The sequence below is a fragment of the Hyperoodon ampullatus genome (assembly GCF_949752795.1).
Source record: "Hyperoodon ampullatus genome assembly, chromosome: 7".
In the NCBI taxonomy this organism is placed as follows: domain Eukaryota; kingdom Metazoa; phylum Chordata; class Mammalia; order Artiodactyla; family Ziphiidae; genus Hyperoodon; species Hyperoodon ampullatus.
The window spans coordinates 40,245,021-40,268,407 of record NC_136920.1 but is presented as its reverse complement, the minus strand read 5'-3'; the positions used below and the strand labels follow the sequence as shown (position 1 = coordinate 40,268,407).

The following is a 23,387-nucleotide window of genomic DNA, read 5'->3' as shown; positions in this document are numbered from 1 at the left end:
CTAAGCAGAATGAATGCAAGGAAGAGCAGGAAGTGAAATCAGAGAAGCTCATGTGTCTAGGAATATTTATGTAAAAAACGTTTTTATGTAAAAAATGTTATGATCCTATCACAATTACTGAAGAAATGCAGAATAACTCAAATACGACATGATGTAACTATGCTTTAATGGAGCACTGGAAAAGGGAAGATTATGCTGGTGGGCTGACTCTGATTTGTGACCTAGAAGCTGATCAAAACATCTTTGTGGAAATATTTTGCATGACAAAATTGCTCAGGGTTTACCTTCTTTTGCTGCAAGAGAAAGAAACTGGTCCACATATAGAAACAAATGGAAAATTAAGTAAAATGTAAAAGGCTCAAGAATTCTCGCTTAATATGAGAAAACCTGTTTTTTATAAGACCCTGAAAACAGTAACAAAAGAAGTACCTAAGAATGCAGAGGATGACAAATGAACCTAACAGCATTACAAAAAAACTCTTATAACCACAATGAAGGGGTAAGGGGAAAGGAACTGACCAAAGTAACTTTAGAAAGTGGTGTTTTTGACTAGATATAGTAAGGCTAAGAACTAAAATAACATACAAACACTGTACCCTATCTGGCAAATTTGTTTCTCACAGGGCTATGGGTCAGCAATTTTGAAATTACTTTGTTATGTCAACCAGTATTGAAAAAAGTAAGTAAACATACCGTAGATAATACAAGGGTCAGCAATTTTGAAATTACTTTGTTATGTCAACCAGTATTGAAAAAAGTAAGTAAACATACCGTAGATAATACAATCGAGGTTTCTAACTGTTAGAGAAAGAAGTCACAAATAAGAAAAGACAAAAATGAATCCTGTAGGGCTGGATTCGGATCAGTATGAACTCGTGCTTGTTTTTTTTTTTTTAACACATGTATACATACAGACATGTATGCATGGATTAGTGAATATACATATATTTCTTTAACTCTAGTCATGAGGGCTAAGAGACCCACAGTAGCAATAAGCACATTTAGTGGCCATATCTGGGTTTCAAAATACCACTCTCCAAGAAAAGCAATTAGGGCTCCTTGGGGAAGTGGTTAATTCCAGGGCTTGAGGAGAAAAATACAAGATGAGCCAGGAGCATCTTGTGGTACTAGAAGGTTAAGGACATGCTCAAAAAACAAAAAGGAAGAGGGCATGTTGAAAGGACATAGAAGCCAATGTAAAAAAGCTCTCAATGGTCAGAGCTGAAACAACCTGAGCAACAAAAACAACAACATCAAAAAATTAAAGGATTGGATTATAACTCAAAAAATTAAATAAACATCCTTGAGTCCACAATAACATAAATAAATGAATGAATGAATAAGTAAATAAATGAGAAGGGACAAATTTTCCTAACAGAAGAATTTCAATCAATAATTATAAAAAGAATGAGGGAAAAAAAAATCAGAAACACCACCACAGTATTAATTGCTGGAAACAAGATCCACCAATGGATGCTAAAATTTGTGGGCAAAAGTTTAAGTTGAAACAGGATGTTCACATAGTCTCAATGTATTTTTCCCAAAATATTTATTAATTACAAAGTAGAAAATGGGACCTCTACGGGGAGAAACCTGGTCTACACCACCTTAATTGAATGATCAAGATTATTAACATCACCAGTAACCAGCCATACCAACATTATACTACCCATTCCCCTTACCAATGCTGCCATTCCAAACTTTCATTCTGGCTTGGAATCGCTGATAATTGTTCCTTCTGACTTATCCCTACCTTGGGAAAGTACAAAGTGTAGCAGAACTGGAAAGCCCTCAGCAAGAGAAGGAACAAACTCCCAGTTTGTTATATGGAGACCACACATATCAAAGCTCTGGACTGCTCCTCCTTTAACTCACACTGTTTATTCAAGAATATACATAAGGCAACATAAGACTGCCCCCTAAAGCCTTTCTTTCACCAAGTACCAGTGATGGGTAAGTACCAGAGTATTCTGCTGTCAATAAATATCTGTTCAATAAATAATAAATTATATAATCAGGCTCCAAACCCCTTTAGATTCTTCCTTAATAACTTCTCAGCTTTGTCCCTTACATATCATTCTCACTACCATCACTGTTACCATCTCACACTTTTTTTTACTATAATGATCACATAATAAATCTTGCTTCTTCAAATCTCTATTCCTTTCAATCAAACCTACACCCTGCCAACAGATTAAATTTCTTAAAACTACTAACAAAAGAAAGTTGATCTAGCTATATTTAATATTCTGGAAAAATACTTGTATATATGTACCAAGAAAAATCTATAAGAATGTTCCTAACAGAAAGGTTTTAAAAAGCAAAAATCTGGAAATAACACAAAACACTCACTAAGAGGAGAGAAAGCTGAACTGTATACATCAGTGAAAATTAATTACACTTTTAAGCATCAAAATGGATGAATCTTAGTAACATAATGTTGAACAAAATAAGCCAACTGCAAAATATAAAGTATGGTGTTCCAGTTATACCAAAACTAAATAAAAAATACTCATAATGAATGTGTATGTGATTAAACAATAAAGAAAAGCTATGGACAAATGAAATAAAAATTGAAGATAGTGCTTCCTCCGGAGTTTGTGGAAAAAGATGTGGTCAGGGAAGGGCATGGGGTAGGGTACTGGTAATGTTCCACTTCTTTCTGAATTTAGGATTATTCATTTTATGGTTCTTCGTATACCTTATCCATATGCTAGAAATATTCTTTGTAAGTATGAATATATACTAAAAACAATTTCAAGATGCAGTCACACTATGCATATTGAAGTCTTGCCTGATCCTGCACTGACAACTTTCAAAGCATAAGGAGCATTTTACTGAAATAGGTAAGCTTGGAAACAGAGATCTGGGGAACCTCAATACTTGACTCAAAAATTTTCAGAGACTACTTTTACCTGTTCTGATGAATCACAAATAAGTTAAACCAAGAGTTCCCATCTTCTTTTGGTCTCAACATTGTTACTTTTTTGTTGACGAACATTCGATACAGCCTTTCATCTGGAATGGATCCTGAAATGGATATTACATTATTTTAAAAGTGGTTTCTTACTCAGTTTTAAAAAATGAATATGTTTTGCTTCTAAATTATGTGCTTCTCTAAGCATTTCATTTTCCTATTAGAGAGATATTTGAAATCTGATATCATTATTTACAACTGAACGTGTTCCAGGTTCATGCCTGACAGCTGCTAAGCAGTTAGTTGCATTTGAAGAATGTTTTCCAGGTCAAGCATATATACTTTCAAGATCTGGAAAATGTGGAATAAAAATTTGAGTTTTCTATTCTCAAATTCTTATTAAAATTTCTAATAATATTGTTTCCCACTCTCCCTTTATTTATTCTAAGTATATATGTACTTTTGATTTAACATATACATTGTAAAATACACAGGAAGAGATATTACAGGGGATGAGATTAAAAATGTATTTAAAAATAATTGTCTTATGTATATTATGTTTTAAATAAAAATACTGTGCTTTTTAATAATTTAATGACTTTTAAATAACTCTTCCTATTCCCCAAAGGATCACCTTAGTCTAGTGAAGGAGGCCAACAAAAACAATTAAACATGAAAATTGCAATTTTAAATATTATAAAAGGGAAAAAAGTCAGGATGCTAAGATGGGGATTATCACTGGGAGGACAAGGTTGCTACTTTATGGAGTGATTAGGGAAGGCCTGGGAAGAAAGGCCAACACCACATAAGTGTAAGAGCTAGAAGAGGTCTAGCATCTAAAAAGAATTCCTAGTGTGGCCAATGAAATAGATGGTGGCATGCAGAACATATAACTGGAACAAAAAAGCCAAGACATAAAAAAAATCCAGGGCATTAGAAGGTTGATCTACTTGGGTGTCGAAGCACTAAGAACACTGACAAAATTGGAAGGTAGGCAAGTAAGAAAATTGAGGGAATGGAGAAGGCAGTTTAGCCAGTTGGCAATTAGCTTCAAGGGTGTTTGCAGGCAGGAAAGGAGGTATCAGTAGGAAGCAAGGAGAACAGTGACTTGCCCTCCACCCCTTCTGCCCTAAAGCCCATAAGAGGCCATGAGAGAACTACGTGGGACACGGTAACCTCAGGGGCCACTCAGTTTCACTGAGGGTTAGAGAGTACAGGCAGCATTCAGAGACTGACGAAATGAGGGAATCTGCTAACTAACTAAAAAGAGCTCTAGAGTATACAGAGCTGGGGTGAGAGGAGTGGGTGGAGGGCAGAGACAGAGTCCAGTTAAGGAAAACAGAACAGGATGAGATGAGAGTTTGGGAGAAAATAGATGACTGAAGCAGTTTGCTTCTGGCAGTGACTGAGGCATAATGGGATCTGTCCTTAGTCTGAAAGTAGGAGGATCAACCATTTTATGCAGATACGATCCCTAACGTTACAGTGATTAAAATACCTGTTAGTAGTTTTTTAAAAAAAGCATATTCCACTTCCTGCTCTATCACTTGCAAAATCAGACATAATTCCTTGATCTCATTTTCCGTATCTCTAAAATATAGATAACCACGATGCTTTTCTACTTGTTGGCAAAATTATGAAAATTGGGCAAAGACTATAAGCTTCCTAGAGAAGCTTCCTAGAGAAAGTATTTAAATAAACCATCCATCATAATTATTCTTTAAAAAACATACACAAAGAGAAATGAAGTAAATAAGATTTTCTAAGGCTTCTATTATACTAAAGTCATTCAAAAAATAATAAAAACTATGTAGAGGCTACAGTGTGAAATTTTTTCTCAATTTCTCTTGCGGTACTTTAAGGTTGGTTTAACGTGAAGTGTAATTTTTATAATACTCTATACACACAAAATCAATAAAACTATTGCATCCATAAAACAAATCAAACTGAACATAATCCAAGGAAGACACAAAAAATAGCCTTTGAATGCACTCTAAAAATAGTCTTCCATTCATATGGAATAAAGCCTAGCAAAAACAAGCTTTTACCTACTGGACACTAAATAAATTGAAGATAGTGAAGCTGATAAAGCAAATTTTCTGAGCATTGTAGATGATAGCTCTAGATTAGCACTGTCTAATAAAAATATCATGTGAGCCACTAAAACGTGCCAAATATGTAATTTTAAATTTTCTAGTAGCCATATTAAAACAAGTAAAAGAAACAGGTGAAATTAATTTTAAGATATTTTATTTAACCCAAAATACCAAAGGTATTTTACATTTTTTTCTAAGTCTTTGAACTCTGATGTGTATTTTATACTTATAGCATATCTCAATTCAGACTAGCCACATTTCAAGTGCCCAGCATCTACATGATTACTGTATTGGACAGTGAAACTTTAGAACTTTCAAAGACTTCCAAGATATCAAAATGCAGTTTTTCTAATTACTGTATAAATGCTAATGTTCAGGATTTTTATCTGAGTCTAAAAGAAAGAAAAAATAAACAGTAAATAGATACTAAAGGAAAAATATTTTTCCACAAAAACTGCTATTAAAAATAAGTATTGGGCTTCCCTGGTGGCGCAGTGGTTGGGGGTCCGCCTGCCGATGCAGGGGATGAGGGTTCGTGCCCCCGTCCGGGAAGATCCCACATGCCGCGTAGCGGCTGGGCCCGTGAGCCATGGCTGCTGAGCCTGAGCGTCCAGAGCCTGTGCTCCCCAACGGGAGAGGCCACAGCAGTTGAGAGGCCGTGTACCGCAAAAAAAAAAAAAAAAAAAAAAAGTATCAAGGACTATTGGTGCTTATAAAATACTAAAAAATTTCTACCAAAAGCTTCCTACATTTTTTTAAGTCACCCATAAGGAATAATTAGATTTGCCTCACTTTTCCCCAAACAGCAGCAAAGTTAACTCCGGAATTTGATTTCCTACCTGCTTAAAATTTAAACATTTATTGACATAAATAGTAAAATAAAACCATCTTACCTAAGCCATATAGAGCAATTTTTGTGCTTCCTTTTTGAAGCAAAACCGGACTAATGTCTATCTTCTCCACAGACATTGAACGTCCAAAGTGATTTACAAATCCAGCACAACTTAAAATATCCAGGGCGCAGAGTGCATCTGCCTATGCAAAATATTTTCAAATAATATAAATGTATATCTAAAAACAAGTAATCTGCATATCATATTATTACTTATTAAAAGTATATTTTATATAGTAGTTACAAAAACCTACATTAGGATAATGTCTTCTCAAAACAAAATTACAATAATAAAAGTATTCGCTATCTTTTTTCTATTACAAGTGACCCACTGCAACTGGAATCACATGCTAAATGCAAAGTTAACATTTCATCAAAACTTATGATGTCTTTGTCCACTGAAAAATAAAAAACAGCCATGAAATCAGTGCCTTGTCATATTAAGCAGACCTCTTAAGAGGTGAGAAAAAAAAGACTAGCTAAGTAGTGATTTATAATACATTAATGACCAGATAAAACAAAAAGATATTTTGAGATTATTTTAGGACTCCTATTATTAAAGATCTTCCTCGACTTACAACGGGTTTAGGTCCCAATAAATCCATCGCAAACTGAAAATACTGTTAAGTCAAAAATGCAGTTAAAGCACCTAACCTACCGAAAATTATAGCTTAGCCTAGCTTACTTTAAACATGCACAGAACACGTACATTAGCCTACAGTTGGGCAAAAGTATAAATACTTTTACAATAAAGTATGGAGTATCTTGTGTAATATACTGAATAATGTACTGTAAGTGAAAAACAGAATGGCTGTATGAGTACAGAATGGTTGTAAGTGTAGCAGCTGTCTACCCTCATGACCATGTGGCTGATCAGGAGCTGTGCCTTGCTGCCTTTGCCCAGCATCACACGGAAGTATCTTCCCACGTATCGTTAGCCCAAAAAAGATATTCAAAATTCAAACTTCGAAGTGCAACTTCTACTGAATGTATATCCATTTCGCACCACTGTAGAGTTGAAAAATCTAAGGTCGAACCCTCATAAACTAGGGACAGTCTGTACTTTCATATCAAACAGAAAATAAGATGATCTAATTTAGATTTAAAACTGTTCATGAAACCCTCATTTCCTACAGGTGAGATTTATGTGATAAGAGATACAAAAGCCCTTGGTAAACTGTAAAGCATTATACAAATGTTAGGTGTTTATTCCTCCTTCTGGTTACTTATTGTTAACCTTGGCACTTATGAAATAAATGTTTATGTCACATGCCATTTATTATTCCAGATTTTTAAAAATTATCAAAAAAGCAGTATAAAAGCTTATATGAATGATAAAAAGTCAATTTGAACTTTTGACTCAATTTGACTACAAATCGCTGGGAAGAAGTGAAAGAATGCTTTCCAAAGACAAACTAAACTGATTGTTTCTAAAATTTCAACAAACTAAGAACCCAATAATTACCCCCGTAGGATCATCATGATTGCCATGAATACTAAACACAGGAATTGAAATGTTGAGATTGGCATCTTCATAGTTAACCCATGGAAACCTTAAAAGAAAAGAAAGAAAGAAAGAAAAGTTTCTGTAAGAGACAAAAGCTGTTTCCCCCGTTATCCTCCTCCAAAAAATGAATACAGTTATAGGCAAACTGGATGATCTTAGCTGGCAAATGACCACTAGTTTGGAGCTTTAATAAAATTAAGTCCTAGGCAGCAGTTCATTTCAATTCAAGTTTCAAAAGATCTCAAAGTACTACACTTTAAAAGAAAACCATACAAATATATGATGCTTATGAATTGTATGAAAGATGTGAATATCTGATTAATAGGAAGTAGGCTTTCAAAATTTTGAAAGCCTTTATAAAAGGTTTTTATTTGTAGAAGCGGGAGGGGAAGAAATACATCTACTCTGGAATCCAAAAGACCTAGATTAAAAACTCCAGCTCTGGGCTTCCCTGGTGGCGCAGTGGTTGGGAGTCCGCCTGCCGCTGCAGGGGACGCGGGTTCGTGCCCCGGTCTGGGAGGATCCCACATGGCGGAGCGGCTGGGCCCGTGAGCCATGTCCGCTGAGCCTGCGCGTCTGAAGCCTGTGCTCCGCAATGGGAGGGGCCGCAGCAGTGAGAGGCTCGCATACCGCAAAAAACAAACAAAAAAACAAAAAAAAAACAACTCCAGCTCTATCACTTACTACCTGGATGACTCAAAGTTTCCCACCCTCTGTTGCCCCTAGTCACCAAGCTTCTCTTCTCAGAGGCAAATAACATTAGGAAATTCTAGTGTATCTGTGCAAAAATATCTTATACCTGTAAAGCAAATAAATACATTTTCCTTCTTAAACAAATGGTAGCACAATATAGATTTCTGCCCCCTGCCTTTATCACTTTACATACTTTATAAATCATTCCCTATCAGTACATAAAGAGCTTCCTTGTGATTTATTTTAGCTGGACACTGCATGGATTATTATAATGTGTTTAAGTAGTTACCTATCAATGGACATTTAGACAATTTCCAGCCTTTTGTTTTACAAATATTGTTACAGTGAGTAATCTTGTACAAAGTTGCCCTTGTGAGAGTATAGGAAAATATCTAGAAGGAAACTGTCAGGTCAAAAGGAACGCGTGCATCTGTAAATCTGATAACTACTGCCAATTTCCCTCCACAGAGGTTGTATGATTTACTCATAGTACAATGGTAATCCATGAGACTAATTCCCCCTACTCCACCAAGATACTGGGTGGACCAAAAGGTTCATTCGGTTTTTTCCCTAAGATGGCTCTAGTAGCGCTTAGTTGTCTTTAACTCCATTTGAAACAATTTTGTTAGATTGTGTGTGACAGTTGTCATATCAGTGTGCATTTAAAAAAAAAGACTTATGAAAATTGGTGAAGGTTTGTGTAGCCATTTTAATACTGAAGATGGAAGAAAAAAAGCAACATTTTCGGCATATTATGCTTTATTATTTCAAGAAAGGTAAAAACGCAACCGAAATGCAAAAAAAAGATTTGTGCAGTGTGTGGAGAAGGTGCTGTGACTGATCGAACGTGTCAAAAGTGGTTTGAGATGTTTCGTGCTGGAGATTTCTCACTGGACGATGCTCCCTGCTCCCTGGTCAGGTAGACCAGTTGAAGTTGAGAGCGATTAAATAGAGACATTAACTGGGAACAATCAACGTTATACCACGTGGGAGATAGCCGACATACTCAAAATATCCAAAACAAGCATTGAAAATCATTTGCACCAGCTTGGTTATGTTCATCGCTTTGATGTTTGGGTTCCACATAAGTTAAGCGAAAAAAACCTTCCTGACCGTATTTCCGCATGTGATTCTCTACTTAAATGTAATGAAAAGTTCCATTTTTAAAACAAATTGTGACGGGCAATGACAAGTGGATATGTACAATAATGTGGAAGGGAAGAAATTGTGGGCAAGTGAAATGAACCACCACCAACCACACCAAAGGCCGGTCTTCATCCAAAGGTGATGTTGTGTGTATGGTGGGATTGGAAGGGAGTCCTCTATTATGAGCTCCTTCTGGAAAACCAAACGATTAATTCCAACAAGTACTACTCCCAACTGGACCAACTGAAAGCAGCACTGAACGAAAAGCATCCAGATTTAGTCAAAAGAAAACGCATACTCTTCCATCAGGATAACACAAGACCGCATGTTTCTTTGATGACCAGGCAAAAACTGTTACAGTTTGGCTGGAAGTTCTGATTCATCTGCCCTATTCACTAGACATTGCACCTTCGGATTTCCATTTATTTAGATCTTTACAAAATTCTCTTAATGGAAAAAATTTCAATTCCTTGGAAGACTGTAAAAGGCACCTGGAACAGTTCTTTGCTCAAAAAGATAAAAAGTTTTGGGAAGATGGAATTATGAAGTTGCCTGAAAAATGGCAGAAGGTAGTGGAACAAAAGGGTGAATACATTGTTCAATAAAGTTCTTGGTGAAAATGAAAAATGTGTCTTTTATTTTTACTTAAAAACCGAAGGCACTTTTTGGCCAACCCAATACATTATCAAGCTTTTTCAATCTATGCCAGTGGTTCTAAACCCTAGCTGCATGTTAGAATTTTCTAGGAATATTTGAAGATCCACCAATGTCCAAGACACACTCAGAGAGATTAAATGACCTGGAGACTGGGCATCAGTATTTTTTAAGATTCTTAGGTAATGATAATGTGCACCCAGGACTGAGAATTACTGACCTATAGCAATCTTATAGGAGAAAAATATATCAGTATACTTCATTTTGCATCTTTCATATTCTTTTTTTTTTTTTTTTTTTTTTTTTTGCGGTACGCGGGCCTCTCACTGCTGTGGCCTCTCCCGTTGCGGAGCACAGGCTCCGGACGCGCAGGCTCAGTGGCCATGGCTCACAGGCCCAGCCGCTCCGTGGCATGCGGGATCCTCCCGGACCGGGGCACGAACCCGCGTCCCCCCCATCGGCAGGCGGACTCTCAACCACTGCGCCACCAGGGAAACCCCTCATATTCTTTTAATATGTTAAAATGCTACTTTATTTCCTTTTCTATGAACTATGTCCATATTCTTTACCTATTTTTTATTAAGTCATGGATTTTTTTTTAATTGACTTGAAAGAACTACTTAACTATTAACTATTAACTACTGGGAAAATTAGACCGTAATTTGCCATGAGTTGCAAATATTCTTCCTGGTTGAACCCAGACTTTTGACTTTGCTTTGGGAGGCTCTTGCCATGCAGAAATTTACTTTTACAAAGACAAACATATCAATCTTTTTTTTATGGATTCTGGGTTTGTGTTAATACTTAGAAAAGTCTTTTTCACATCCAGATCTTTTTTTAAAAATGTCTAACAGTTTCTTCTGGTTCTTTTATTGAATAAGCTATATTTTTTGTGGAGATACGAGATACCACCTTTATCAAATACTAAATTCCCACATGTATTGTGGCTATTTCTGGAATTTCTATACTCTTCCACTTATCTGCCTATCAATTCATGAGTCATACCACTTTTTAAATTATTGTAGCATTATAATATACTTTCTTTTTTCCAGCTTTATTGTGATATGATTGACATGTAACATTGTATAACTTTAAGGTATACAATGTGTTGATTTGATACACTCATATATTGCAAAATGATAACCACTATAGCTTACTTACCACTTTAAGCTTCACACACACCTAGCTTAACAGCTGCATCATGTCACATAATTGCCATTTCTTTTTCGTAATGAGAATATTTAAGATCTACTCTCTTAGAAACTTTCAAGTATAAAATACAATATTACTAACTATAACCACTATGCTGTACATTAGATCCTGAGAACTTATTCATTTTTAAACTGAAAATTATATATTTTTTTGATCAACATCTCCCCTTTTCCCCCAACTCCCTGCTCCTGGTAACTACCATTCTAGTCTCCATTTATATGAGTTCAGCTTTTTCAGATTCCATATACTGTATAAGTGATAGCACACAGTATTTGTCTCCGTCTGACTTATTTTACTTAGCATAAAGCCCTCAAGGTCCATCCATGTTGTCTCAAATGAAAGGATGTCCTTTCTCATGGCTGAATATATATATATATACATGGCTGTGTGTGTGCATATATATCTGCACACACACACACATACATATATCACAACTTTATCCTTTCTTCCACTGATGGACACTTATGTTGTTGCCATATCTCTTGGCCACTGTGAATAATGCTGCAATGAATGTGGGAGTGCAGATTATCTCTTTGAGATCCCATTTGCATTTCCTTTGGATATACACCCAGAGGTAGGATTGCTGGATCACATAATAATTCTACCTTTAATTTGGGGGGGAACCTCCACAGTGTTCTCCATAGTGGCTGCACAAATTTACATTCCCGCCAACAGTGCACAAGGGTTCCCTTTTCTCCACACCCTCTCCTACACTTGTTCTCCCTTATCTTTTTGATGACAGACATCCTAACAGGTGTGAGATGATATCTCATTGTGGTTTTGATACGCATTTCCCTGATGATTAGTGATGTTGAGCACCTTTTCATGTACCTGTTGGTTGTTTTATTTTTGTGAAAAATGCCATTGGAATTTTGATAGGGATTGAATTGAGCTAGTCAGTACTTAGTAGTCTTCTTTTCTCAGAGTTTCCCTATCTTTTTTTTTTTTTTTTTTGGTCTATTTTTCACATGAACTAGTAAACCAGAGGGAAAATTATCCAAAATATAGTACAAAGAGATAAAGTTATAGGGAATATTAAAAAGTGGGTAAAATATAAATAATTTTCAGAAAGAAAAAGAATAGGAAACAGAAAACATACTGGATAAGAATTTTCCAAATTTTCCAAAATTGCTGCAAAAAAAATTCTTAGTTTGAAATGCATGTAGCCCAAACAGGATAAATAGAACTAAATCCACAACTAAATATGTCACAGTAAGGCTGCAAAATGCTAAGGGCAATGAGAAAAACTTAATGGTTACCTGAGTGCTTTCTTTATGCCAGCTACTATTCTAAGCAATTTTCTTATTAACTCAACTACTCCTAACAACAATTCTGTAAGATTAGCACTATTATTTTCCCATCTTATAATAATGAAACTAAGGTAGGGCAGATCTAGGATTTGACTCAGACAGTCTTATACCAGAATCCATGCTTTTAAGCGCTATGTTATACTGCTTTTCCAGCAACTAAAATGATAGCAAGACTCCTCAAAAGCACTAAAAAATAAGAGTTTACTGACAGGCAGTGAAAAACTACTAAAAACTGTACTTCGGAAAGGAAACTGAATCTAGACAAAAGGAATGAAACATAAGAAACAGCAATAGTAAGCAAAGAAAGAGGTAAACACATCTATGGGGTAAACACATCTATGGGGTGGGTGAAGCAGTTTAAAAATAATAGTTTTAGATTTGAATAGAAGACAGGTAAAGACTGATCAGAATTCTTAAAAACAAGGACATATGTTAAAAATTAAAAGAATGTTTTAAAATCCAATTCTATACTCAGCCAAATTATCAATCCGAAGTTAAAATTAGCCATTTTCTTACATAAAAAAATCTCCAAAAATTTACCTCCCAATATAAACTCATTTTTAAAATATATATATACAAATAGATAAGAAATAAATATAGCTATGTCTGTTTTCAGGGGTTACTTTATATATATATATATATTTTTTTACATTTACATGTATACATGTGTGTATAATATATGTGTGTGTGCGTGTGTGTATTTAAGCTCTGTGCACTGAGAGAGCCTAGAAGCAGTGACAAGACAATAGCCATGTGCATGCCTAGCATCCAGATTCTAGCTTCCAAATACCATTCCAAAAGGAACCAAGACTCCTTGAAGAAATGGATGAGTCTAAAGCTAGGGAAAAGAAAATACAAAATTAGCCTGGAGCATCTTACAGTGCCAAAAAGGGGGGAAAAAAGATGACGGCATGTTGAAAGGCCCCAAGAGGTGGTCTGAAAGAGTGCCCAATGGCTAAAGTTGGAACAATTTATTTGAGCAACAAAATAGATTATAATAGTATTAAATTACAATTCAAAGGAAAAAAAATGAGTTCATACTGATATAAACAATTGAATAAATTCCTACTGATATAGACAATTGAATAAATAAATAAACAAATGGGGGACAAGGGACAAATCTTTACAGAACTATTCCAATTAATAAATGCAGAAAGAATGTGGGAAATGTTTAGAAAATCACCATTAGGACACCACAGTTAAAACTGCTGTAGGCAAGAGCCACTGACAAATGCTAAAATTATTGGAGAAACTTTAAGGAGAAACAGAATAGTTGCATAGCCTCCCCTAAAATATTTACTAATTACTGTAGTGGTTTTAACACGCCCATAAATTCTTTGATACTCTTTGCTCTCTCCAGGAAGTGAAACGTAACTCCCTCGCTTCGAGTGTGGGCTGGACTTAGCTACTCTCTTCTAACAAACAGTATATGGAAAGGGAAAAATAGTAACTTGACAGTGGAGAAACCTGCAAGACACCATCTTAACCAAGTGACCAAGGTTAACCTCACCAGTGCAGGCCATGTTGATAGCATGTACTCCTTACATACTGAGAAGGGCACTTCACCTATAAAGAATATTCTTTCCCCCAAACCAATAACCCTAGTCTAATCACGAGAAGAACCCAAGTTGAGAGACATTCTACAAAATATCTGACCAGTACACTTCAAAAGTGTCAGTGACTGTCTGGAAAAGACTGGCATAGGTGAAAGGAGATTTTGAGACCATTTCAACTAAATGCAATGTGGTGTCCTGTACGATGTTTAAGAAAAAACAGAGTACCTTTATGACATGGGGTTCTAGGTGGATATTGTAAATAAGTCCCCAAAGTACAAATATTAAAGAAAAAAAAAAGTGTTTGACTATGAACATCAAAATTAAATATTTCTGTCATCAAAAGGTCCTGTAAACAAAGTCAAAAGACAATCCACTGACTGGGAAAAAATACATGCTTAACAAAGGCTTAATATCTAGAAATAACTCCTGCAAATTCAATAGGAAAAGACAAAAATATTCCGATTTTTAAAATGGACAAAGGATATGAACAGAAGAGATACCAAATGTACAAAAAAAATTTGAGAAGTTACTCATCTCACTATTAATTAGGGAAATAGAATTTAATACAACAATGTACAGAAAATTCAAAGAACTACATTTACCAAGGAAATAGCTTATAGTGAAGGTAAAATGGCTAATTGTTACCGTGTTCATGTGTCTTATACAGAAAATATTATATATTATACATACATGTAATATTAAATATCATAAGGAAACATTCATTTAAGCATTTAAATATACTTACTTACTAAAACCGAAGTTGACTGACTGATCGCTGATAATTTCAAACTGTACAGGACGATCCCCCATGCAATATTTTCTTAATAACTCGAGGCAGTTATGTACTGTTTTTCTTGAGGGTTTATTTTCATGAAAAAGATCACCCCCTAACAAAATGAAATCCACCTAAACAACAGAAAATAGTGTGAAAATTAGTATGTTTTATAGATAAAATTTTTAAAAGAGATAGAAAAAAATCTTGTAAAAGATACAATTATGTGTGGAGATTTAAAGTTTCATATTTTGTTTAGTTAAAGGGCCTTTCAATCTGGTTATTAATATGACTTCAGCTTAGGTTCCTAGACCACCTTCAAAAAGGCCATCTTCAAATTACTACACCAAGTTTCTAACTCACACTACCCAAAGTGATCATACTTCTTTTTTTAAAGTTATCCAAATCAAACATAAACTTAGCACTTTAATGAAACCTATGGAAGGGACAGCAGATTCAATCCAAATTATTCATTTGATTCATTCAACAATTATTTGGAGTCCCTACAGGCACTGGCAGCTAAGGAAATAGCAATCTACAAAATATATCATGTCCCTGCCCTCATTAAATACAGACAATGTGCCATACCCTATACTGAGTGTGATGGATAAATGACAATCCCTATCCTAAATATGTTCAAAATCTAATAGGAGAGACAAACTGCTAAGCATCTAAACGTAAGTCAGACTCTGACACGCACTAGAACAGATATATAAACAAACCAGGAGTAGAGATGACATTACAATTAATTCCAACTGAGAGGAGGAAATTCACCTGAGGACAACATCTGGGAAGAATGGGCTAACATGGTGGCATCCGAGTTGCACCACGAAGGATAAACAAGATTTCGAGGAACAGCATTCAGGAACAACCAGAGAGAAGGGAAATCACACAGAAAGAAAGTCCAACACACTTTCAAAAGTGTACAATCTACTTAAAGAAACTTGATTAAGTTCTTAATTATTTCAAAAGTGTACAATCTACTTAAAGAAACTTGATTAAGTTCTTTATTATACAAAATTATACAAAAGAACCCAGCAATACAGAGCACCATGTAGTGAGGGCAGCAGTAGTGAGGGCAGGAGAATATGTCTCCACAAAATGGACCACTTTGGCAATGTGGACTGTTTTGAGCTGAAGGCAATTAAGACCCAGCAGAGTCAGAAAAAGCTTTTTTACCTCTCTCTAAACAGCCTAAAAGAATTTGGATAGGGGGCATGTACCAGGAAGAGAGCTATTACCAGAGATAATTTCTGATATCAGAAAGACATCGCATGGCATGGCAAACACCTGTTTACCAAACATGTGATCTTCTCATCTTCCTGTGCATTGTCTTCTTCCCCTTTAAAGCCCCAGACTCCTTTCCCCTTCTTAGCTCAGGATGGCAGATAAGCCTCAATTACTTCACTGCTGAGGAGTCTCATATTTTTGTGGGGCTCCCATACATATGAAATTTGTTTCTACCCTGTTAATCTGTCTTACGTCAACTTAATTATTAGACCAGCCAGGGAACTTAGAAGGGAAGAAGGAAAAGATTTCTGCCCTGACAACAGTCAGAGAGACTTCAATAAAAATGTGGGATTTAAGCCAGGTCTTCAAAACTAAACATGATTTGAGTAAAGGGAGAAAATGATCATAATCCAAGGCATAGAAGAAACAAAACAAAAACAACAAAGCAAACAAACATTTTTACAGGGGAGGGGAAAGAGAAATAGTTGTTTAAATGATATAGTTTCACTTTTACCAGACGAAAAGAGTTCTGGAGGTTGGTCACTCAACCATGCAAATGTGCTTAACATTACTCAACTGTACCCTTAAAAATGCTTAGGATGGTAAGTTTTATGGTATGTGTATTTTACCACAAACAACAAAAAAAAATTTTTTTAATATTTTTAAAAACTGGTTTGTGACTCCAGGGATCACTGAGAACACAACTTGCTTCTGTGGTATTCCTGCCCAAAGTGAATCTACTCATGAGGAAACATCAGACATATCCAACTGAGGAATATTCTGCAAAAGTAACTACCCTGGACTCTTCAAAAAATGTCAGGGTCATGAAAGACAAGGCAGACAGAGAAAACATCCCAGATTACAAGAGACTAAAGAGACATGACAACTAAATGCAAAATGTAATCCTGGATTGGGATCTGGACACCACTGACCTGCCCCCAAACTGCTATGACAGACTTTGTCGAGACAACTGGCAGCATCTTAGAATTACATGATCGTACTGAATCAACATAATTCCCTGGTTTTGATAAGTGCATGGTGGTTACATATGTAATTTACTCTCAAATGGTTCAGAAAAAGTGTGTGTGTGTGTTTATGAAGAGAGAGAATAAATCAAATGTAGTAAAGTGTAGGAAAATCTCAGTGAAGGGTAAGGAATTATTTGTACTATTCTTGCAATGCTTATGTAAGATTGATATTGTTTCAACATTAAAAGTTAAAAAAAAAAAAAAAAGATTCCAAAGAACTAGAGAGTAGAAATAAGGCTGGTTCCACAAAATAGAGGACTTAAAAATCGGGAAGAATTTAGATTTCAATAAGAAGAAATAATAAACACAAATGATGGGGGAAAGTAAACATGCATTTGGAAGTACCAGTATGGGGCTGTAGCTGGGAGGGGGCAGTTAAGATTAAAGGATGCAGGGAGGGGAAACAGGAGGAAATGGAAGGGAAGGAAAGGACAAGGTAAAGAAAAAAAAAAAAAAAAAGCTCGTGTTCAGGGTAAGAAATACTTCAGCACCTAAGAGTTAGAAAAGAAAGGACAGAGGATTCTCTGGCAGGAAACAGACCTTCTTTGACTGCAAATTTCTCTGCCCTCAGGGTAAAAGGAGACACATTTATAAGACTGCCTACTGGGCTTCCCTGGTGGCGCAGTGGTTGAGAGTCCGCCTGCCGATGCAGGGGACACAGGTTCATGCCCCGGTCCAGGAAGATCCCACATGCCGCGGTGCGGCTGGGCCCGTTAGCCATGGCCGCTGAGCCTGTGCGTCCGGAGCCTGTGCTCCGCAACGGGAGAGGCCTCAACAGTGAGAGGCCCGCGTAACGCAAAAAAAAAAAAAAAAAAAGAGTGCCTACTGCTTGCCAGATCCTTTCTAGGTACTAGGATACACACGAGCAAACAAAAAAGATTTTTCATTCTCATGGAGTTCACCTTCTAGTGGAGAAGATAATAAACACGTAAATAATTCAATAAATTATTTCAGATGGTGCTATAAAAAAAATGAGTAATGTGGTAAGAGTGTTTGGAGACATCAGGGAAGACCTCTCCAAAAAAGCTAAAACTTGAATTGAGAACTGAGAAGTCAACCCTGGCAAGATCAAGGTGCTCTGAGCAGGAAGAGAAAAACATGCAGAGGTACCAGAGTAGAACAAACATCTCTGTATGGATGAAGCACAAACCAACCAGGCAGAGTGGAAGGAGATGAAGTCTCCTGGCAGGGGCCAGATCACACTGAACCATGTAGTTTAATTTTTATTCTAGATTCAGTGGAAGGCCACTTAGAAGATTATAAGCAGCACAGTGACATGATCTGACATGATTTTTGTAAGTTCACTTTGGCTGCTATGCTGAATACTGTAGGGGGAAAGAATGGAAGTAAAAAAACCTAAGGGGAGCTACTGCAGTCCAGCAAAATATGACAAAAGTTTTGGACTATGTTTACAGACATGAAGGTAGAAAATAGTAGAGAGGTTCCACTTGTATACATTTGGGAATAAGAACCAAAGGACTTGCAGAAAAACTGAAGAGAACTCTGAGGAAAAGTCAAGGTTGAAGTTTGCAAGTCCCCAGAATTTATGTTTATCCCCCAGCTGTCTTTTGGGCTCGAGATGGACATTTCAACTGTCTGCTGGAATGTTTCCTTGAATGTCCTATTGGAATCTCCAACTCAAATGGTCTCAATCAGAATTCATCACCTTCCCACATAAAGAAGGATGTTATAAGGAAGTATGAAAATAAGGAAGAAATCTTCCTTATTTAAAACCTACTTCTATTATTGGTACCACCATCCACCCAAACATAATACACTCCAGAGTCACCGTCATCCCCTTCTCCCTCATCCCCACCCCCTACGACTGACTAACCAAAGTATCCAAATCCTCTCTTTGTATTATCTTCTGCATTCACTTCCTCTTTTCCATTCCATGGCACCACTTTTAAAAAGCCTCCAACTTATCTTGCCTTCATGCTGTACTCTGTTGCCAGAAGACTTTCTATTAAACTGGGGACGAACTCCTCAATCTGGTATTTGAAGCTCCTGATGCAGCTCAAACCACATTTCTAGTCTTTCAGCGCGCTTTCTAACATGCGCCCTACCAGTGAGCCGAACAGCTGCTGTACCCCTAATGGACCAATCATCTCACCTCTGTGCCCTTCCTACTGCTTCACGGGAGGTGTACACTCTCTTTGCTCTTCACTCATTAAAAGCCTACCATCCTTCTAAGCCCAAGTTAAATGCCACTTCATTCACCTCATCTTGCTATCCTCATCTAAATGTGATCTCTTCTACCTCCAAACTCCCAGGAAATGCTGTTTATAATCTTATGGCTCTTGCATCTGAGCATTTTTGACATTTATCATATCTCACATACTGATTTGTTTGCTGCATGTTCTTTGAAAGCAGAAACTATGACAGTCATCTTTACATTTCAAATAGAAACTACCACAGGATACTGCACTCAGTAAACACTGTAAATATTTGTAAATTTTTACAGACTATTTGCAAAAGTAGCTCCTACTTGAATTCAGGGAATAAAGCACACAAAATCTGCTCTGGGCTTTCAGTATACTGATATTTAAGCAGGCAGTGTGAACACATGGGCCTATAAAACAAACACTCACACTTTTAAACAATCTTTAAAGGAAAAAGAGCAAGTTGAGTAAGGGAACTTGGTAGAAATTGCAAAAATGCAAACTAAACTCACATCATTTTCCTGGGCAAGTCTTAAAATTTCATCAAGTGTTACAAACGTGTCATTTCCTCTGACGGCATCTTTTTCCATAAATCCCAGATGAATATCTGTTGCAACTAAGATTTTAAATGTATTTTCATCATCACTGTATTTAAGAAGAAGAAACACATCAATGTAATTCGTTAAAAGGATGTTCAAGCAAACTGAAACCTAAATCTATAAAATAATAGCAGTTATGACATAAAATCATTTTTCTAGCCCTAAACTAGGTCCAAAAATTTTAAGCATTCAACAGACCATTAACGTCACAGTTTTCTTACCACTAATACAAAGCAGAACAAATGTACACACATTTTTAAAAGCTTCTGTAACTGCTTCAGAAATGGATAACCTCATTACAACCAGTTTCATAAACTATGTAACCTGGATTTGAAAGCTTGGTTGTTCTCCTGCTCTGTTCCGCAGCAAAAATCCAAGAGGATTTGATCCCAGTATATAAACTTGTTATTTATCTACTTTGCACTTTCCCAGGAAAATTCGAATTAACTGGTTAATTTAAAAAGCCCTTCCCCTTACTTTATAAGTAGATTTTTATCCTAATAAACTAGTAACTTACATCCAGGCCCCTGAAGAGGTTTGCTCTCCACACAAAGTTAGTTTTTCATTAATGACTTTGGCCAAGTAACAAAACTAATTTACAATGCCATTTAAATTTGGTAGTATTCAAAAGTACTTCCATGTGAAGCAGCAATATGATATTTATTAATTCTCTCTTAAACTTAATATAACTTTTTTTTTTTTGCAGTACGTGGGCCTCTCACTGTTGTGGCCTCTCCTGTTGCAGAGCACAGGCTCCGGACACGCAGGCTCAGCGGCCATGGCTCACGGGCCCAGCCACTCTGCGGCATGTGGGATCTTCCCGGACGGGGACACGAACCCGTGTCCCCTGAATCGGCAGGCGGACTCTCAACCACTGCGCCACCAGGGAAGCCCTTAATATAACTTTTAATTGTCTTTAAAATATTTTGGTATCCCTGATCTCATCTCAACTCCCACACGTAAATAGGTTAAGTATTGTTATCTCTGAAAAACTAGAAAGCTATATACAGAGAAATTAACTGATTTATCATGAAACAAAATGGTAGAAATGGAACTAAAACCCGGTATTAACACTCAGGCTGTTTTCACTAAACCATACGAACTTCAAAAAAATTTTTATATATATCTCCAAAATTCAAATCTTTATACATAAGAGAATCTTCCAGAAAAGATTTCTCTTCAGAAACTTCAAAATGATATGTACAGTTCTGATTGCTATACACATACAGGTAAGTCAGAATACTTTCAGATCACATTACTACCCAGACTTCCATAGCAATTTGTAAGGTATTTTCCCTTGAGGTCTCTCACTTAAATATGAGAATTAATCTAAGAGTCATTTTTTTTTAAATTTTTTTGGCTGCACTGGGTCTTCATTGCTGTGAGCTGGCTTTCTCTACTTGCAGAGAGCAGGGACTATTCTTCGTTGCGGTGCACGGGCTTCTCATTGCGTTGGCTTCTCTTGTTGCGGAGCACGGAGTATAGGCGCGTGGGCTTCAGTAGTTGTGGCACGTGCGCTCAGGAGTTGTGGCTCACGGGCTCTAGAGCGCAGGCTCAGTAGTTGTGGCGCACGGGCTTAGTTGCTCGGTGGCATGTGGGATCTTCCCCAACCAGGGCTCAAACCCGTGTCCCCTGAATTGGCAGACGGATTCCTAACCACTGCGCCACCACCAGGGAAGCCCTGAGAGTCATTTGTAATCCAATTATACAAATGAAGAAATGGAGACAAAATTTAGAGGCTTGCTAACTTGTCCAAGGTTACACAATGCTAATTAAGAAATTAAGGGGTCTTCCCTGGTAGTCCAGTGGTTAAGACTCTGCGCTCCCAATGCAGGGGGCCCGGCTTCAATCCCTGGTTGGGGAACTAAGACCTCGCATGCCGCAACTAAGCCCGCATACCGGAACTACTAAACCCACGCGCGCTAGAGCCCGCAACTAGAGAAGCCCGTGCACTGCAAGGAAGACCGGGCGCGCTGCCACGAAGACCCAGTGCAGCCTAGATAGATTAGATACATAGATGGATACATAGATAGATAGTTAGAAAGATAGACAGATAGATAGATAAAAAGATATTAAAACAAGGGTGAAAGATTCCAAGTTTGAAGCTTTTTCCACATAACTTTTCTAGTCCTTTTATTTATTTTCATTTTAGTCAGATTCATTTCCAATTTATTCAGTACTAAAGCAATTTACTTCTTTAAAAATCTGCTTTAAAAGACTTGCATTAGGACCTCCCTGGTGGCTCAGTGGTTAAGAATCCCCCTGCCAATGCAGGGGACACGGGTTTGATCCCTGGTCCGGGAAAGTCCCACATGCTGCGGAGCAACTAAGCCCGTGCGCCACAACTACTGAAGCCCGCGCGCCTAGAGCCCCGAGCTCTGCAACAAGAGAAGCCACCGCAATGAGAAGCCTGCACACTGCAACCCCGCTCGCCGCAGGTAGAGAAAGCCCGCCACAACAATGAAGACCCAACGCAGCCAAAAATTAATTAATTAAGAAAGAAAAAAAAAAGACTTGCATTAGCTAGTAAGACTTAGTTCAGGCATATTTATAGCTTCAATAGTTTAAGACAAAACGTAAGAACATAAACTTATATAGCAATATGCCAACCTACTGAAAAACCCCAATCTATAGCTGCATATTATCTTTAGTTAATAAACATATAGCATGAATTGTTAACCATTCCAAATATTCATTTTGATGACTAACACTTGTATTCAGAGGCAAGGTCTTTATTTACTCATAATTTATTAAATAAGTTTTCTTTTATGGTGATCATAGTTGACAGACTGTAGAAACCCAAAGCAACAAAGACGACTTCGGAAGACAGGTGCTTACAGAGCATCTGCAGGATTCATTTCTATGATCAGTCCAGCTCCTCCAGGACCACTTCTCTCTCCAAGTACCCCTGGGTCCTGTGCTCAAACACGTCAGAAAACTCACTCGATTCCAAATTCTAAAACAAAATTATATTATTTAAAACACATTTTTAAAAAGCAGACTGGCAATTTTGGAAGTGTCTCATTTTCAGTTAAGCACCTACTATACTTTTATTTTCAGAGCTTAAAAAACAAAACAGAAAAACATATCTCCAGTGACACTCTAGTTTCACCATTATGATTAAGCTCCTCTCCTGTTTCCCTTTCTATGCCCCATGGGAAGCTAATGCTTGTTAAATGAATGGGCAAAAAGGGTCACACCCAATAGTTCTGGTTTAGCACACGAACTCTGGATGTGCAGAAATGTTTAAGTTGCATGCATGGGCTACTCTGGAGCATGAGGCGACCCCGTATTTCCTGCTTAAACACAAAAAAATTTTTAAAGGAATGGGCTTGTTTTGAAAAGATAGGGGGTCCACGTTTAAAGCTAGTGTAAATAAGCAGAAACACGTAGTTTAAGGAAAATGGCCAGGATCTTTGGGGAGGAGGGGCTGCCACCGCGGAACGACCCCTCCCACGTCCGGATTCCTGGTTCGGTGGGGATTCTAAGCCTCAGCAGCCCCGCACCACCGGACCCTCAGAAACCAGAACGCGGAAACCTCCCAGGCTCCTCCCGAGCCTACTCGGCCCAGAGTCAATCCTCTCTGGGCTTCCGCCCGCGATCCTGCAGATAC

At 37.2% G+C, this 23,387-nt stretch overlaps 1 protein-coding gene across 1 annotated transcript in view; it reads right to left on the bottom strand.

Moving 5' to 3' along the window:
* The window catches only part of MRE11 (MRE11 homolog, double strand break repair nuclease), a gene marked incomplete at both ends in the record, with an annotated part of 68,221 nt that extends 45,589 nt beyond the window's left edge, over window positions 1-22,632 (bottom strand). The window contains 6 exons of the mRNA XM_079708582.1: window positions 2,916-3,030; window positions 5,907-6,048; window positions 7,371-7,458; window positions 14,729-14,889; window positions 19,688-19,820; window positions 22,613-22,632. Of these exons, the coding sequence (XP_079564708.1) occupies window positions 2,916-3,030; window positions 5,907-6,048; window positions 7,371-7,458; window positions 14,729-14,889; window positions 19,688-19,820; window positions 22,613-22,632 (659 nt within the window). The remainder of the gene's footprint in view (window positions 1-2,915; window positions 3,031-5,906; window positions 6,049-7,370; window positions 7,459-14,728; window positions 14,890-19,687; window positions 19,821-22,612) is intronic.
* Window positions 22,633-23,387: the final 755 nt, after the last annotated feature.